General features: G+C 34.0%; 1 protein-coding gene across 2 annotated transcripts in view; it reads right to left on the reverse strand.

Moving 5' to 3' along the window:
• SLF1 (SMC5-SMC6 complex localization factor 1) overlaps window positions 1-19,606 on the reverse strand; it is an 85,097-nt gene that overhangs the window by 32,382 nt on the left and 33,109 nt on the right. For both annotated transcript variants that reach the window (XM_044265531.1, XM_044265539.1), the window contains 9 exons: window positions 19,313-19,456; window positions 16,770-16,916; window positions 15,779-15,925; window positions 14,798-14,920; window positions 12,963-13,016; window positions 11,786-11,944; window positions 9,944-10,107; window positions 1,899-2,030; window positions 760-925 (listed from right to left, as the gene is read on the reverse strand). In XM_044265531.1, coding sequence (XP_044121466.1) covers window positions 760-925; window positions 1,899-2,030; window positions 9,944-10,107; window positions 11,786-11,944; window positions 12,963-13,016; window positions 14,798-14,920; window positions 15,779-15,925; window positions 16,770-16,916; window positions 19,313-19,456 — 1,236 coding nt within the window. The remainder of the gene's footprint in view (window positions 1-759; window positions 926-1,898; window positions 2,031-9,943; window positions 10,108-11,785; window positions 11,945-12,962; window positions 13,017-14,797; window positions 14,921-15,778; window positions 15,926-16,769; window positions 16,917-19,312; window positions 19,457-19,606) is intronic.

Raw genomic sequence — 19,606 nt, forward strand, 5'->3', positions numbered from 1 at the left:
AGGCATCAAAACCTGTACATAAATCTCAATTTGTATTCAAAGGCAATTTATTTTGAGTATACTTCTTAGAAATAAAGATTAAAATGAGAAAAAGATCCAAATGATCAAGATATAAAAGTAAAAGGTAAGAATTAAAAACAATGATATAACATAAAAAAGCAGAAAATAAAATCCCAAAGGCAATTATTTTGAAGAGGAGAAAGGTGACTAATAGTAATTATAAACCCAAAACATGGCAGAGTATGTTGCTATGCACTTTACATATTTCAGTGCATTTAATCTTCCCAACGACCCTTTGGTAGGTAATATACTAAAATCACTGTACATTAAATTTCTAGTGACAAGCAAGATATTCTTATGAAAAAATAACTGCTAACAACCAAAGGCAATTTTAAAAACAAGTCAAACTTTTCATTATACACACAAAAACTGGATGGACTCAGTTTTTAAAATCCTAGGTTCTTTATAAATTGAAATGTACAAAAGTAAAAAATCTAGAATGATAAATGAATACAGATTTCTTAGCACTAATGATCAAATAACTGTCCCTAGCTACTATATCCAAATATGTGTTGATGAAGAAGCCACTCTCTAAGGATCTTTTACAATAAAATTTAATAAACTAAACAGAAAACAATGATACATTTGGGTAGATTTCAGTTTTATTCAAATTGTTCAAAGAATAAAGACAAAAGAAGCATAACTCAAAAATGTAGTTTTTCATAGGCAATTATTCGTTTGTAAATCAATTCTACTTACATCATTAGACTTGCATTTTTCCTTGTGAGAATATATAGTCCACTCCAAAAGCATATTTACTGGTTTGGTCAAAAGCCCAGAGGCCTCATTTCCTGACCAAAAGATTTCAAGAAGAATTGCCTTTCCTGTTATTTTCAGACTCTGAGAATCTGACCAGTCATACAACCTAATGAAAATATGAATCAAAGTATACCTTTATGCCAACTTGATCCCTATAGTTATTAGACATAATATCTCTTGCCATAATACAAAAAGATCTAGTGGTTTCTAAATATAGAAAGGGCATAATATATAAAGATTACAACATACAGTTATAATAAAGAATAAAATATAAAAAAGGCCACAATTCAATTTAATGATCAACAAATACACACACAGAGTAATCTAACTGCATGTTTTAGGGCATACACAAAATTTATTATGGATATTACAGATTCAATGTTAAAAAACCTAGTGGGGGGAAAAGAAAACCTAGTGGAACTTTTACTTAACTATTTGATTACTTAGGAATTAAAAAAAAAATAAACCCTGAAAAATGTAACATAATTTTACCTATCCAAGTGTCTAAGTTAGTAAAAAATAAACATGTGGACTAAAGACACAAAAAGAACACAAAAAACTTCATTGTCACTGAAGAACTATGTCTGCAACTGTGTTTTTACAAATAAATCTGAACTAGGGGCACTTGGGTGGCTCAGTCGGTTGGGCTTCTGCCCTCAGCTCAGGTCATGATCCCAGAGTCCTGGGATCCAGTCCCACATGAGGCTCCCTGCTTAGCAGGGAGCATGCTTCTGCCTCTCCCTCTGCTGCTCTCCCTGTCTATGCTCTCTTGAGCAATCTGTCAAATAAATAAAATCTTTAAAAAAAAAACTGAGATCGAGCCCTGTGTTGGGTTCCATGCTCAGCGCGGCAGTCTGCTTGAGGATTCTCTCCCTCTACCCTTCCCCTCACTTGCACTCTCTTCCTTTCTGTCTATCTCTCTAAGATAAATAAATAAATCTTAAAAAAGAAAAGAAAAGAAAAGAAAAACATAAATCTAAACCAGAAAACAAGGTGACTCTTTAGCAATATGTAAATAAATTTAAAAACGGTACATGAAACAATATAAACACAGAAAAATTCTTTGTAATTAAACTTACTTTTGGCTCAGATGTCGCACTTCACTTTCCACTAAATTAAAGAAAAATTTGAGCAGGGTCAGGTGGAGCACCTTAGTGCCAATAATATTTTTTGAAATTTGATGGCAAAAACTTTCATTGTAAAGGCAAGACCTGAAAAACATGAACCCAGTAATTTGTGACATACAAAAAAGTCAATGAATATTCTGTGGACGAATACTCTTTCAGGATATTAGATTCTAATGAAATTTCCTTCAACAAAATATAAAGCTAACCAACAAAATCTTATCAATATATTTTCTTTAAAAAGAAAACCATGTCAAATATCTCATGACATTGAATTTTTAGCAATACAGATCTAATTTCTCTATTTTTCACTGACTGTAATGTTTAATAGCCTAATGGTACTCTTTGTACTATTTCGCTGCCAAAGAACAAAAAAATTATGTATTACATTAAATGCTTTCATCTGAGGTTACCAGTTATACACTGAATTTATAAATACTCTCTAAAGTCCTCTTCTTACTCAAAATTTTTTGTCATTATTTTTTAGTAAAATGAAGGTGAATAAGGGCTCTATTTTTTTTTTTTTTTTTTTTTTTTTTGAGAGAGAGCAAGAGAGAGCAAGTAAGCATGTTGGGGTGGGGACAGAGGGAGAGGGAGACAGAATCCAAAGCAAGCGCCATACCCAAGCATGGACACTGATGTAGGGCTCAATCTCATGATGGAGATCCTGACCTGAGTCAATCAAGAGCTGGATGCTTAACTAAATGAGCCACCCAGGCATCCCCATTTAGGGCTATTTTCTAAGAGTTTAAAAAATTCAATATTTATTTTCTTTCCATCTACTATAGAGGTCCTGTCCAACAGAACTTTCAGTGATGATGAATATGTTCTACTGAACACATGAAAATGTAGATTGTATAACTAAGGACTTGAATTTTTAATTTTTTTTTTCAAAGATTTTTATTTATTTATTTAACACAGAGAAAGAGAGATCACAAGTAGGCAGAGCAGCAGGCAAAGAGAGAGAGGGGGAAGCAGGCTCCCTGCTCAGTATAGAGCCCAATGTGGGGCTTGATCCCAGGACCCCAAAATCATGATCTGAGCCAAAGACAGAGGCTTAACCCACTGAGCCCCCCAGGCGCCCTGAATTTTTAATTTTTTTAAACATTGTCAAATGTGGCTACTGGCTACTGGGTTAGACAGCAAAACTGTATATTATTTTTTTTAAAAGAACATACAAATTACTCAGAAGTCTAGGCCTAAGAATGAAATTCTAGGTAATAATATGTTTTATAATAAACTTCCAACTTTATTATCAATTATATAAACAATATACTTGTAACTTTCTACTTCTGTCTCCATCTTTCTCATCTTCTTTTTCAGTAACACACTGTCAGGTTAGGAGGGTCCTTAATGACTACTAAATTTAACAATATTTAATACCCAAATCTCTTCTAGAGGATGTTCTAGGTCTATATAGGTAGTCTCTCTGAAAACTGCCAGAGATGGATACTGTAGTATTTTTTATTAAAAAAAGTATATGAATATGTGTGTGTGTGTGTTTGTGTGTATAGAACAGCATGCCCAGGTGGCTCAGTTGGCTAAGTGTCTGCCTTCAGCTTGGGTTATGATCTCAGAGTCCTGGGAATGAGCACCATGTGGGGTTTGCCACTTAGCAGGGAGTCTACTTCTCCGCTCCCTCTGTCTTCCACAAACTTGTGCTTTCTCTCTCCCCTTCCCAAATAAAATCTTTAAAAAAAAAAACCAATATATTATGGAATATTTCAAATATGTTTAAAAGTAGACTAATATTATCCAGCTCATATATATGCTTACCACTTCCCTAGACACCTCTGACTCCCAATGAACCCAATTACTTTGGCATGAAATTTGGTATTTCTATTTATTTAAGTTGACTTTTAATTCTACCTCCTGTTGCATTTATTCACCCAAATATTTATTAAACATTTATTATGGTCTAGGTATTATAATAAGCATTGAGAATAGAGATACTTAAAACTGAGCAACCATGTGAAGAGATGGAAAAACATTTATCATGCAAATGGAAGTGAAAAGCTGGGATAGTAATACTTCTATCAGACAAAACTGACTTTAAAACAAAGACTACAACAAGAGACAAAGATCATTACATAACCATAAAGGACATACTCCAAGAAAAAGATTTAACACTTACAAGTATTTATGCACCCAACACAGGAGTCTCCAAATACATAAAGCAACTGTTCAAACAGACATAAAGCAAGAAATTGGGAGTAATACAATAACGGCAGGGGGCTTTAATACCCCACTTACATCAATGGATAGATCAGACAGAAAATCAACAAGTAAACAGTGTCATTGAATGACACATTGGACCAGATGGATCTAACAGGTATATTCAGAACATTCCATCCAAAACCAGTAAAATACACCTTCTTCTCAAACATACATAGACATTCTGCAGAACAGATCCCATGTTAGGCTACAAAAGAAGTCTCAACAAATTGAGAAAGACTTAAATAGTATCATCTATCTTTTCCAACCACACAGTACAAATCTAGAAACCAACCACAAAAAGAAATCTGGAAACAACAAAAATACATGGAGGTTAAACAACATGCTACTAAATGATGAATGGGTCAACCAAAAAATTGAAGAGGAAACAAAAAATACATGGAGACAAATGAAAATGAAAATAAAATGGTCCAAAATCTTTGGGATACAGCAAAAGATGTTCTAAGAGGTCTTAGATGTTCTTAGAGCAATACAGGTCCAACTCAAGAAGAAAGATCTCAAATTAAGAGCTTAACCTTACACCTAAGGAGCCAGAGGAAGAATAACAAACAAAGCCTAATGCTAACAGAACAAAGGAAATAATAAAGATTAGAGCAGAAATGAATAAGACAGACTAAAAAAAACAATAGAACAGATCGATGAAACCAGGAGCTGGTTTTTTAAGATGAACAAAACTGAAAAACCTTTATCTAGATTCATTTAAGAGAGAAAGAGGACTCAATTTCAGAAATGAAGGAGGGGAGAAACAACAATTTATACCACAGAAATACAAAGGATTATGAGAAAATATAAAAATATTATATGCCAACAAATTGGACAACGTAAAAGAAATGGATAAATTTCTAAAATGAATAAGCATGTAAAAAACTGAATCAGGGAAAAAGAGAAAATCTGAACACAATGAATACTAGCAATGAAATTGAACCAGTATTCAAAAATCTCCCAACAAACAAGTCCAAGATCATATGACTTCCCAGTGAATTCTACAAAACATTTAAAGAGGATTTAAAACTTATTCTTCTAAAACTATTTCAAAAAATAGAAGAGGAAAAAAAGCTTCCAAATTCATTCTGAGGCCAGCACTACCTTGATACCAAAACTGGTTTAACACACAAATAGAACGCCTGGGTGGCACTGTGGGTTAAAGCTTCTGCCTTGGGGGCAGGTCATGATCTCCAGGCCCTGGAACTGAGCCCCGCATCCGGATCCCTACTTAGCAGGGAATCTGCTTCTCCTTCTCCCTCTGCCTTCTCCCCACTGCTCATGCTCTCTCAAGTAAATAAAATCTTAAAAACAAAAACAAAAACAAAAGCAAAATATTACACGCACAAAAAACTACTGGCCAATAAGTGACAAATTACTAAAAAATTTTCAACAAAATACTACTAAACTAAATCCAACAGTACATTAAAAATACAATTCACCATCAAATGGGATTTATCTGCAGGATACAAGAGTGGTTCAATATTCTCAAATCAATCAACATGACACATTACATCAACAAGAGAAAGGATAAAACTGTATGCTCATTCAATAGATGCAGAAAAAGCATTCACAAATTATAATATCCATTCATAGAAAAAAACCCTTAACAAAGTAGGTTTAGCAGGAACATAAGTCAATATAATAGAGGCCATTTATGAAGAACCCACAGCTAACATCATTCTTAAGGGTGAAAAACTGAGCACTTTACTTCTATTATCAAGAACAAGGCAAGGGGGCGGCTGGGTGGCTCAGTGCGTTAAAGCCTCTGCCTTCGGCTCAGGTCATGATCTCAGGGTCCTGGAATCAAGCCCCACATCAGGCTCTCTGTTCAGCAGGGAGCCTGCTTCCTCCTCTCTCTCTGCCTGCCTCTCTGCCTACTTGTGCTCTCTGTCAAATAAATAAATAAAATCTTAAAAAAAAAAAAAAAAGATAAAAAGGTTTCTTTAAAACAAAAAATAAAAAAACAAAACAAAACAAAACAAAAAAACCCTAAAGAGTCCCCCAAAAAACTGTTAGAAGTGATAAATTAATTGAGTCAAGTTGTAGGATACAAATTCAATATACAAAGACCTGTTGTACTTCTGTACATTATTAATGAATTAGCAGAAAGAAAACTTAGGAAAACCGTTCCATTTAGGAACATACCAAAAAGACTCAAATGCTACGAATAAACTGAATCAAGGAAGTAAAAGACCTGTACTTCGAAAACTGTAAGACACTGACTAAAGGTACTGAAGAAGATACAAAGAAATGGAAAGACAGTCCATGCTCATGCATTGGGAGAACTAATTTTGTTAAAATGTCCATGCTATTCAAAGCAATCTACAGATTTAATGCAATCCCTATCAAAACATCAATAGCATTTTCCCTGAAACTAGAACAAAAAATACTAAAATTTATCCACAACCACAGAAGACCCCAAATAGCCAAAGAAATCCTAAGCAAAATAAAAATATGGAGATATCCCAGGATGCCTGGATGCTCAGTCAGTCCCACGTCCAGCTCTTGGTTTTGGCTCAGATCATGATCTCCCGATTGTGAGACTGAGCCTTGCACTGGGCTCAACACACAGTGTGCTTGAGATTCTCTCCCTACACCTCTGCCCTGTGCTTCGCTTGCATACTCGGTCTCTCTCTAAAATAAGTGAGTAAAACCTTAAAAAATAAACCAAATCTAGAGGCATTACAATCTTACAGTATTACAAAGCTGCATTAATCAAAACAGTATACTACTGGCACAAAAATAGACACATTGATCAATGGAACAGAACAGAAAGCTCAGAAATAAGCCCACAATTATATGGTCAATTAATCCATGGCAAAGAAGGCAAGAATATATGAGAAAAAGACCATCTCTTAAACAAATGGTACTGGGAAAACTGGATAGTTTCATGAGAAAGAACAAAACTGGACAACTTTCTTATACCATAAACAAAAATAAACTCAAAATGGACTCAAGACCTAAAGGTGAGACCTGTAACCATAAAGTTCCTAGAAACAAACACAGGCACTAATGTCTGACATCAGCTGGAGTAACATTTGTCTAGGTATGTCTCCTAAGAAAGGAAAAAGCAAAATTAAACTAATGGCACTACACCAAAATAAAATCCTTTTGTCCAGCAAAGAAAACCATCAACAAAACAAAAAGACAACCTACCAAATTGGAGAAAATATATGAAAATGATATATCTGATAAGAGAGTAATATCCGAAATCATAAAGAACTTAAACAGCTAAAAAACCAAATAATTCATTAAAAATGGGCAGAAGATATGAACAGACATTTCTCCAAAGAAGACATCCAGATGGCCGAGAGACACATGAAAAGATGCTCAACATCACTAATTACCAGACAAATGCAAATCAAAACTACAATGAGATTATCACCTCACACCTATCAGAACGCCCAAAACCAGAAACACAAGAAACAAATTTCGCAAGGACATGGAGAAAAAGGAACCCTCGTGAAACTGGTGGTAATTCAAGCTGGTGCAGCAAATGTGTAAAACAGTATGGAGGTTACTCAAAAAATTAATAACTAAAAAAATTAAAAACTAAAAATTATGATCCAGTAATTTTACTATTGGGTATTTGCCCAAGGGAAATGAAAACACTAAATGGAAAAGATTTATGCAGTATGTTTACTACAACATTATTTACAATAGCCACAGTATGGAAGCAACCCAAGTATGCATCCAGACATGAATGAATAAAGAATATGTGGTAGATATACACAAAGGAATATTATTCAGCCATAAAAAATATAAAATCTTGCCATTTGCGACAACATAGATGAAGCTAGAGGGTATAAATTTAAGTGAAATAAGTCAGAGAAAGCCAAATACCACATAATTTCACTCATATATGGAATTTAAGAAACAAAATAAACAAACAAAGAAAAGAAGAGACAAAATAAACCAAACTCTTAAAGACAGAGAACAAACTGAGGGTAGCCAGAGAGAAGGATGCCTTAAATTGGTGATGGGAATTAAAGCAAAACTCATCACGATGAGCAATGAGTAATGTACAGAATTGTTGAATCCTTATATTGTTGTATCTGAAACTAAAAGAACACTGTATATTAATAACTGAATTTAAAAAAAAAAACTTTAAAAAAAGAGTACTTTTCAGAAACTAAAAAGCTGACTTGAGTGACAAACTGAACTGAAAAAGTCAAAAATTATGTAGTGACATGAGTTACAAGTTAAAGTATAATTAGGAGTTGGCCAGGTATTCATAGGATGTAAGAATGGAGATATATTTAGGCAGAGAAAACAAAAGAACAGAGGAATAGGCAATGAGAAATAGTTTAGTCACTGGGTACATTTGGGAAAACAATGAAGATGAAAATGGAGACACATAGAGCATCTAAAATCATGAAAAGTCTTACATGTTTTGCTAAGGAATTTCAAATGTCTTTTATGCATGATGTGTAACTTAACGGAAAACTTTCATCTGGGAAAAGACAACATCACTTTGGAAAGAGTATATTGAGGTACTTTGGGAGATAAGTTAAAGGAAAAAAGCAGAATCAAGATCAATAAAGCAGGTAGAGAGCTTGATGACAGGAAAGAAAGAGACAGTAAAGAAAGAAGCAGATTTGGAAATTAGAAAGCAAGTCAGCCACATAATCCATATATCCTCATATTCTGTGCCCAATGCTGGGCTAGTACTGTTCTGTTAGAATTGTGTTTACATCTCAGTTGCCTACAAAAGTAAAGGAACTGCTTTTTATTGATCATTTTATCCCCAGGCTGTAGCACAGTGCCTGGCTCCCAACAAGTCTCAATAAACAACTGCTGAAAGAATGAATAAATGCATACTATCTAGATGATTAACTCATCTCAAATATATCACAACTAAGACAGAAAATGAATCTATGTGGATATCAGAGATAACTGAAGGTCTAGCCTTTGCCTGGCTCGTCAAGTATCCTTTCTCTCACTACTGTGGAGCCCTAAAACTGAGCACTTGGATAAAGTGCTCCTTCTAGACATAGGCAGGTTCTGTCAGATACAGGGGGTTATCAGAGAAGTAAAACAATTTGTGGATTTGTAGAAAGAGCAATACAAAGGACTTCCAGAGAAACATTTTCAAGACAAAGGAAAAATCTAGGAAGACGACATGCAGAGAGAGACACAAATGGAATGAATATTTAGGAAATAGTTTCAAAATTCCGATTTCTAGCTGAAAAAAAAAAAAGGAACAAAAAAACACTAAATGAGATAATATATATAGTTATAAATGTCTACACTTTTGATTACCAAAATTTGATAGCCATATTCAATAAATGTTAATTAGATTTTAATATGCACAGATATCATTAACTAAAAACAATGATTTGGCTTTCCTGTTTATTTCATGTATTCTATTCATTAAACTTTTTTTTTTTGGCGAATAAAACTAAATGACAAATATGACCAATCTAGACTTGGCCTTTTCTTTTTTCTTTTATTGTTTTTTAATGAAAGGGAGAGAACACACAAGCAGGGGGTAGAGGGAGAGAAAGAATCCCAAGCAAGCTCCACATCCAGCTTGGAGCCCAACATTGGGCTTGACCATGAGATCATGATCTGAGCTGAAATCGACAGTCAGGCACTTAACTGAGTCACCCAGGTGCCCCTAGACTTGGCCCTTTTTTATGAGTTTTAAAATAAATACAACATACAGACTACACACACACATTTTCTAAAATGAAATTTACTTCTTTCACTTATATCTAAAACATACACAGCAGAACTAGGAGATGAAATTTAACATCCTCACACATCAAATTCCTTACCTGATAAGCACTTCTATTAGAGACCATGCTCCTTTCATGCAAGTTGGGCACTGAAACAGCTCTAAGTAATATCGCGACATGGCTGGGGACTTCCAAGGAGGATGCAGGTGAAGAAGAGCTGACAATATATGAAAGTATCGGCCAGAGAATGTATCTATATTATCCTATTATTTAAAAATAAACAAACAAATAAAACACTATAGCTAAAAGTATACTTTGATGAGTTACTTTAGTCTAAAATTGTAGTAACTCTGACCTAACTTTCTTGCCAAATATGTGTGCTTAGACAAAGGAGATCAATGGAAGTTATCATATTTAGCTAGTGAAATACTACAACTGAAAAAGGCACATTCTTAGTATGTATTTATACATTTAGGTAAACCCAGCTATTGAGATTTACATGAAATGTCCATTTTACTTTTCATGATTATAGTGAGATTAAGAGTTCTCAAATGTGACTGAAAGGAATTAAAGGTATGAAGATTTCATGTAATATGCTAGTTATCACCATTAGTCTGACATAGCTTACACCTGTTATTTCTTCAAATTGGCACTGTGGTAAAGAAAACAATTAGAAAACTACCTTTGAAAAGCTGTTCTTACTAGCTTTCACAGTTTAAGGAATATGTTTGTTGTCTGTGTATACTGTGAATAAAAATAATTATCACTGTACAAATGCCTTTCTAGATCACTGTTGTCAGATTTTTACATTAGATAATTTACTGCCACAGAAAAAAATCGGATAAATTTTTCCCAAGAGAAAATTATCTTGGAGATTCCAAAAAAATAAATTAAATCAGAGTAGCACCTAGAAAATAATTTAAAAATAGAAATGGGCATCTAAGGTCTTGACCTCACTGTGGACCCCTAGAGAGCTGATGCCCAGTCTTATAATCATTATGGGGGGAGATCCATGCTGCCACCTGGACACACACAGGAAACCAGCCTTTCACAAAAGTACTGGCTCTTAGTTCCACAATGGGATTATTCAGAATGAACCCCTAATGGGGGGTAGTCCTCCTCTCCCCTCTGTATCTTCTTCATCAACTGTCCTGAACACGTACCCTCCTCCTCCAGAGTACTAGTAGAATATACTTCTTCCACTCCAAACCAGTCTCCGAGGGACTAAGAATGACTCAGTTTCCTCGGTGCATTCATAAAACAGTTCACCCAGTGAAGACAAGGAAGATTACTAACAATGCTGCCCTGCTTTTTCTGACATCCTGCACCAGGTAATTAATTGTGTTTTATAAATCTTATCATATAATCAGCATAATTTCACCTCCTGAATTTGGATGAATTCTGGGACATAACCAAGATCAGACTGTAGACATCTAAGACCTGAAGGCCATGGACTAGATCCTGGTGATCTCACTAAGACAAATAACCCTGTGAGATGATCCTTTAGCACTCAATCAATCCTTCCTTTGTGACACCCAGTCCCCACTGTGTAACTTCAAATTCCTATAAATTCATTAAGGTCCCATTTTGTCTCTCATTGCTGGGTTAGTTGTATTATGACAACTATCTAGTAAACTGTGAATTTTTAGTAAATGTTCTCCAGTAACTCCAAACACGAAATACACCAAAAAACAAAACAAAACAAAAAACCCACACGCAAAAAAACCCCAAAAAACCCAAAACAAACAAACAAAAACAAAACAAAAAAAAACAAAACCTAAAAAAGAAAGAAGAAATTGTAAGTGGGTACTGCATTTCCTATTAAAACAAGGGAAAAAATATTGAAAAGAGAAATTAACTGTAAATATATAAAAAATGAGAATGTTCATATTTTAACATTCTCTTAAAGATTATAAACTCTTAAAGATTATAAACTCTTACCTGTAGAATGTTCTCTAGTAGAGCATGAAGAAGGCATACAGGGGGGATATAATGTGCTTGTAAAGAGGAAAGTTCCTCAATTGCTTCTTTAAAAAACTGCCCTTCTATGAGACTTTCAATTAAATTTAATATACCTCTAGGAAATTCAGCATTTTTTACCTAAAAAAAAAAAAAAAATAAAGATTCTATGATTCAAAGAAGAAAAAAAAAACTGTAAGTAAATTTTAAATTAGTAAGGAGATTTAAAATTTTCTCATTTGTAAAATGAAGGTAATTCCTGTCCTCATGACTTCATAGGATTGTTATATGATTCACAAAAGGATTATTTATACGAATGTGTTTTATAGCTACAGGGCACTACAAAAATACACATTATTACTTGATTTATATATTATTCTCTGTTGCCCTAAATAGTAAGGGGAAATATTGTCACTAAAAGAAAATTTGAAAAGGGATTTGCAAAGTATGGCTGACAATGATGAGACCTTAGGCAGAGTTACAATTATACATAGTTCTTTAAGGGCAAAATTATTTCTTGGTTTTCTTTTAAACATATAAGCAAACTATATCCATTAAGATATACTAAATATATTAAGAAGTCATCAAGCACAATATTTGCTATAGTGTCAGAGAGTGACTCTGAGGATGCCCATTATATAAACTCTAAGAGTTCCATGAAATACATTTCCCTTGGTCAAAGTTTTGTTGTTTTTTTTGGAGGGGGAGGCGGGGGTCAAAGTATTTTTAACAGCAAAAATAACTACATTAAACTAGAAGAGAATTAAAATACTCTGAAAGACTACATGAAACAAATCTTAAAGACTAATGATACAAAGGAAATAATATACTTTTAAAATTATACTGAAACTTCCATCTAGAAGTAGTAATTATGAAAGTTACAAAATGTGTTAACAGTGGTACATAACTCATCCATGATGAGCACAAGGTAAGTTTTTAATTCTTGTTATCAGTTTGTACTACCATATATAATTTTTTTGGAGCTTTGATAAGAGTATTATTTTTCTTTTTCATTTCTGATTAGAGAAAGTACATTTCAAATTTGATAGGAGGATCTGTTAGGCAGACAACACATTCCTTTATATCAAAGTAACTAAAAACATCAAAACACAAAGCTTATTTTTTTGACTCCATCACCACCCTAGTCCAAGCCCCTTACCTCAATATTGTACACTGGTTGTTTATCTATTTTAATGCAGCTGTATCGGATAGCCTATAAAACAGCAACCATATTACCAAAATTAAGCATCTTTTTAGGTATAAAATTACATTTCAGTGTACAAAAAATAAAACCTTGGGCAAACTTACATAATAGACTCAGGAACACTTTAATAGCCATAATTGATCTGATACTGATACACATTTACTCAGACTAGTATCTTCCACTATTTTTAAGTAATAGCACACTCGTGTGTGAGCATTGTCTATTTTCTCTTTCTAAATTAACTTAAAAAATAAAGTCATTTTCATTTTGAAGACCTGAGGTCTACTGTCCTTAGTATTTCAATAATTAGAAATATAAACAAGGAGAACATTTTATATAAAAGTTCACAGAAGAAAAACATGTGGTCATGTTTTCTATATAATAACATGTGGAATCTTCCTCTATTGTTTTAAAATACCTATAATTGTGTATTGACTTAAAAGATTATACTGGAAAAATATTTGTAACCAATAAAAAAAGAGACAATATTCTGATTATATAAGGAGTTCTAGATACAATTATATAAGTTAACGGAAAACTAAAAAAGAATATAAGTAAGCAGGTGACAAAGACAGAAACATAAATGGCAAGTGAGGGTATAAAATATGTTCAAACTTACTACTGCCAAAAGAAATACAAATTAGAACAACGATAAAGCTCTGGCTTCCACTTAGGATGTAGAAGCAAATACCCACAACCCTCCGGGTAAGGGAACAGAAAACAAAATCTTTACCCCTGGAAAAGGGAAAGAAAAGATCATGGTCCCAGATCATTAGCAATCCCCTACCACTGGGGGCGGGGCAAGATCACTGAGAAAGTCTCCCCACCCCCTCCAACCCTAAAGGGCTGCATAAGACTGAGGCTGACCCAGGACATCATAAAAGGGCCCCAATGTCAAATATCTGGCTAGCAAGCATTTTATTTTGCTTTCTAATTTTATTAATTTTTTTTTTTTTTTTAAACAGACGGGAGAGAGAAAGAAAGCAAGAGGGAGGAAAAGAGGGGTAAGGGACAGAGGGAGAAGTAGAGGGAGAAAAAAAATCTCTTTCTTGGATTGATCTCACAACCATGAGCCACAATCGGGAGTTAGACAGACGCTTAACTGACTGAGCCACCTAGGTGCCCCAAGCTAGCGAGCATTTTAGCACCAAGATACACAGTCTAGAGCCCCTGGATGGTCCAGTCAGTTAAGTGTCTGCCCCCGCTCAGGTCATGATTCCAGGGTCCTAGGATCGAGTCCCACATGGGGCTCCTTAACTCAGCAGGGAGCCTACTTCTCCCTTTCCCTCTGCTGCAACCCCTGCTTGTGCTCTCTCTTTGACAAATAAATAAAAACTTAAAAAAAAAATTAGCTCTCATTGCCGGATGCCTGGGTGGCTCAGTGGGTTAAGCCTCTGCCTTCGGCTCAGGTCATGATATCAGGGTCCTGGGATCGAGTCCTGCATCGGGCTCTCTGCTCTGCAAGGAGCCTGCTTCCTCCTCTCTCTTTCTGCCTGACTGCCTACTTGTGATCTCTGTCTGTCAAATAAATAAATAAAATCTTAAAAAAAAAAAGATAAAGCAGTCTATAAACACCTAATTTATCTGTAGCTTCACTGAGCTATAAACAGCAGAGAATTCAGCTTATTTATTAAATGTACAAATACATTTCTGTACATAACAAATTAATAAATTGAGAAAAATTTAAGACACATTAAACATCATAATGAGTCATTACTGTTATTATTATATTTTGGTTCTACTAGAGAAGAATAGGAAACTATAGAAAATTTCAGTAGGCCAAGTTCTACCTGAGCTCTATATATGTGCTTCCTTAACTCATTTTTTATTTCAGCAATATCCACATCTGTCCTGACATCCTTGGTTTTTGATTCTTTGGCACGATCAGCAAAGACAGAACTCTTCATTTCTTTCTGCATACATGTAGAAGTATTTTAGACAGTGTACTAAAGACAGTATTACCACAAATTTAAGTATCATAATAAACAACAGAATACAAGAAGAACACATTCATGCAGCATTAACTTCAACAAAGATCCTTACAATCATTCTTTATAAAAATTATACAAGGAAATAAAAAGTTTAAAAAAAAGCAAATATTTTAATTTGGGAAGTTTTACCTAGGATAATTTTCCTTTCAATCCCAAACTTTCCTTTCCTCAACCCTGTTGTTGCCATGGTCACATATAACATGATTCATTATTTATTTACCTTTATCATTTTTCTGAAGATGCTTCTGGATATATGCATATAAACATGCTGTGGTTTAGATCAAATCAAGTTATACTCTAGAATAATTAACCCAAGAAGGATCCCAATCAAAAAGCAAGCTATCTTATTAAAAATCAATCTGTATTATACCAGGGAAGAACAAGACAAAAACTAAAATTTAGATTAGAATGCATTACCCAAACTTTCATACACATGTAGTCCTAAGGGATTTTTATTTTAGGAATTTTAGCCTCTTTTTTCAGAACCTTTATTTCTTTTTCATTTTTGTGACATTCAGGCAAATCATAATATATTTGAATATCCTGATTATTAATTCAGATTTCCTTGTTGTATACATGTAAAAAATACTGTCTTTATAAACTAAAGTTAATTACAACATTAGTTATGAATATCACACCAGATCAACTGAAAACCATTTTTTTCAAGGTGTGCAGGTTATATTTGACACAGTAAGCAATTATAAAATAAGATGTTATGTCTAGATTATATTATGGAAGCCGAAGAAAATTAACTGCTTAGCTCAGCTTAGAAAGTTTTACCTGATCTCTATATATGTGCTTTCTTGAGGTACTTTTAAGTTTGTTATGTTCAATGTCTTTCCTGGAATCTCTTTCATTTTCTTTTTTGCGTTTTTTCCTCAAAGTGTAACTCCTTTGAATATCTTCATCCCTTTTCTTCATTTCCTTCTACAAGTAATTGAGAACACCATTAAATCTCAACATGAATGACAGATGTTACAAAATCCAAAAAACCCCTCAAGAATATGACTTACAACACAAGTATACAACGTTAAAAAAATAATAGTTTTATCAAAAACAAAACCTCATCCATTGTTAAAGTTGGTATAAATTAGTGAAACATTTTGGAACACAGCTGGGCATTACCTATTTCAACCTAGCAAATCCACCCTAAGGAATATATCCTAAGTTAGACAAACTCTTGTATATGTGCACCAAGAGTCGTGTAAGAGAACATTCACATTGTTCATGGCACAACTGTTCATAACTTCAAAAACCAAGCAAGCAAACATAAACCAAGAAAATGAAACCCAAATTTACTTATATCAGTAAGTAAAATGGTTAAAGATATAGTTGCAAATCAATGGATTAAAGATTATATATGCCAGTAAAAAAAAAAAAAAAGCATAACTATGAACACCATCAACTACAAAAAGTTCGTTAACAGGCAAAATTAAACAATATATTACTAGAGATAAGGACACTGCCAGCAAAACTATAATGAAAACAACAAAAATGCCAAGATAGAGGTCACCCATGGGAAGAGAGATAACAAAGAGGATATAGTTTGGAGAGGACACAGTAGGCTCTTAAACTAGTAATGCTCTATTTCTTAACCTATCTGGTGCATACATAACACTCTTTTATACTCTTTTTAAAATTGTACACAAATGCCTTATAAACATTCCTGTAAATGTAATTCAGAAGGAACAATGTTTTGAGTATCATTACATTTGATAGACTTAGAAAAGGGCTGAAAAATATAAATCATTTTTCATTTGGAAGGTCTCACCTGACTTTTGCATGTGTGCCTTCTTAAGGTATCTCTCATTTTAACAAGTTTCAAATCTCTCCTGGAATCTCTGAATTTTTCTTTTTTGTGATGTTCAGTCAAAAGAGAACTAACATTAACATCTTCATCATGATTTTTCATTTCTTTCTACATGTATGGAAGAAAACTTCAATTAGACTGTGGATGAAACACAGCCTTAACACAACCAATGCAAGCCACAACAGAAAAACCCATTCAGGAAGGTAGGCTTTCTAAAACATACATACAAGATTAACTATAGTAAAGAGCCTTGAAATTGTATTACATCTTAGCTACACTAAAATGAAGCAGAGAAATGTAGATTTCTGTTCAGGAAGGTTTATATTGTGTTCACATATACATTTCATGTAGGTACTTTTATTAATCTTTCTTGGAATCTCTACTTTTTTCCCCCCCTATTTGTCATACAATTAGTCAAAAACACAATTTTGTTATCTTCATTATTTTATTTTTCCAAAATTTCCAAAAATTTTTGAAGATTTTTATTAATTTACTTGAGAGATCGAGAGAGAGAGACCACAGAGGGAGAGAAGCAGACTCCCAACTGAGCAGAGAGCCCAATGGGGGGCTTGATCCCAGGACCCCGAGATCACGACCTGAGCCAAAGGCAGATGCTCAACCAACTGAGCCACGTAGGTGCTCCTATTTTTCCAAGTATTTCTGAAAATAGTTTTAGACTGTAGACCAAATAGAATCTTGCAATTATTAGACATATCAGATAAAAACATCTCAAAAAATCTTTTTACAGGGGCACCTGGGTGGCTCAGTTGGTTGAGCAACTGCCTTCGGCTCAGGTCATGATCCTGGAGTCCTGGGATCGAGTCCTACATCGGGATCCCAGCTCCATGGGGAGTTTAATTCTCCTTCTGACCTTCTCCCCTCTCATGCTCTCTCTCACTCTCAAATAAATGAAAGCTTAAAAAAAAATCTTTTTACAAAACATAAAATTTTAATAAGGTTAAGGAGTATTAAAACCATATTATTTACTCATTATACAAAGTTATATATGCATTATATATCATATATATTATTCGTTACGGGCATACAATATAGTGATTCAACAATTCTATACATTACTCAGTGTTCATCACGGTAAGTGTACTCTTAATCCCCATCACCTACCACATCCATCCCCCCTACCGTCCTCAGGTGACCATCAGTTCTCTATGATTAGGAGTCTGATTTTTTGTACAAAGAAACTGATTTTTAAAAATAGAAATTTGTACCTGAATTTTAGTGTTACACAACATAAACTGATGTATTTTCATAATTCCCATCTTTTGTGTAATCTCCATTTGATTGTTTTTTCCATGTTAAAAAAAAACTTTATTTTAGTAACTCCCATCATTTTACATTCCTTTCTGAAAGTCAAAATTTTTATACTGTGGCTTATGATGCATTTTTCTCAGACAGATTAGCTCAAAAAGCCTCTTATTAAGCTGGGTGGCTCAGTCTGTTAAAGGTCTGACTCTCAGTTGTTGACTCTTGGTTTCAGCTCAGGTCAGCTCAGGTCGTGATCTCAGAGTCACTGTGCACCTGCGGGAAATCTGCCAGTTTTCCTTTTCCTTCCCCTCTGCCCCTCCCCACCTCATGTGCCCTCTTTCACTCTCGAATAAATAAATCTTTAAAAAAATTTAGTTTGGGGCGCCTGGGTGGCTCAGTGGGTTAAAGCCTCTTCCTTCGGCTCAGGTCATGGTCCCAGGGTTCTGGGATCGAGCCCCGCATGGGGGGTGTGTGTGTGTCTCTGCTCAGCAGGAAGCTTCCTCCTCTTTCTGCCTGCCACTCTGCCTACATGTGATCTTTGTCTGTCAAATAAATAAATAAATCTTTAAAAAAAATATTTAGTTTAGACTAAGTAATAACACTAGGCCAGTGATCTGGTAAATCAAATAGTCTGTTTCATAAAGCACAGTATGAAATTGAGCATAATTAAACATTAGCTATTCTAGGGTAGAAGTAATAATGCCTTTTTTTGGTTGCCGCTATTTGAAAAGTTTTATACGAGAGCCACATATATGCTTTCTTAATCTACTTTTCATTGGTTCAAGTTCAAAGTCCTTCCTGTTTGTCTTCCTTTTTAAATCAAAATAGAATTCATTTGTATCACTTAAAAAAATTTGTTCAATATGCAGCAAAATACTAGACTTTAGATCATGAATCATGAATATACATAATTGCTGAAAGAGAAGAATCCTTTATAAGAAATACATTTATGTTAAACATCAGGGGAATTATAAGTAATTCTCATGTGTTGAAAATGCACTACACATTAGGAACTGTGTGTTCTTATATGCATATATGTGTTATTTCAATAAAAGTCTCAAAAACTAGGACATAAGGCAATATCTTGAACAAGCTCAAATCACAGATAATAAAAACAGAGCTGGGTTCAAATACTAGTTCTGATTTCAAAATTTGTGTAATTTCTACCATATGCTCCCCCCAAAATAATGATGTAAGAACCAGAAATGTACATTTTTTTATTTTTGCCCATAAAGTTTTACCTGGGTCCTACACATGGTCTCTTTTAAGGCACCTTTCATTTTAAGAAATCCCTTATCTTTCCAGAAATCTTTGTTTTTTTCCTGATTGCTGTGTTTATTCCAAACAGAATGGATCTGGGAATCTTCATCATTCTGAATTTCTTTCTGTATGTATATATAAATGGTTCAGACAATCAATTTAGTATAATAACAACATGTACTTTACATTATCCAACATTATCTAACTGCAAAGAAGGTAAAATTCCTCCTCCTAAATAATATTATTAAATGGTAGTAAATTCTTTTAAGGAAAAT

The sequence above is a fragment of the Neovison vison genome, chromosome 1, assembly GCF_020171115.1.
Source record: "Neovison vison isolate M4711 chromosome 1, ASM_NN_V1, whole genome shotgun sequence".
Taxonomy (NCBI): domain Eukaryota; kingdom Metazoa; phylum Chordata; class Mammalia; order Carnivora; family Mustelidae; genus Neogale; species Neogale vison.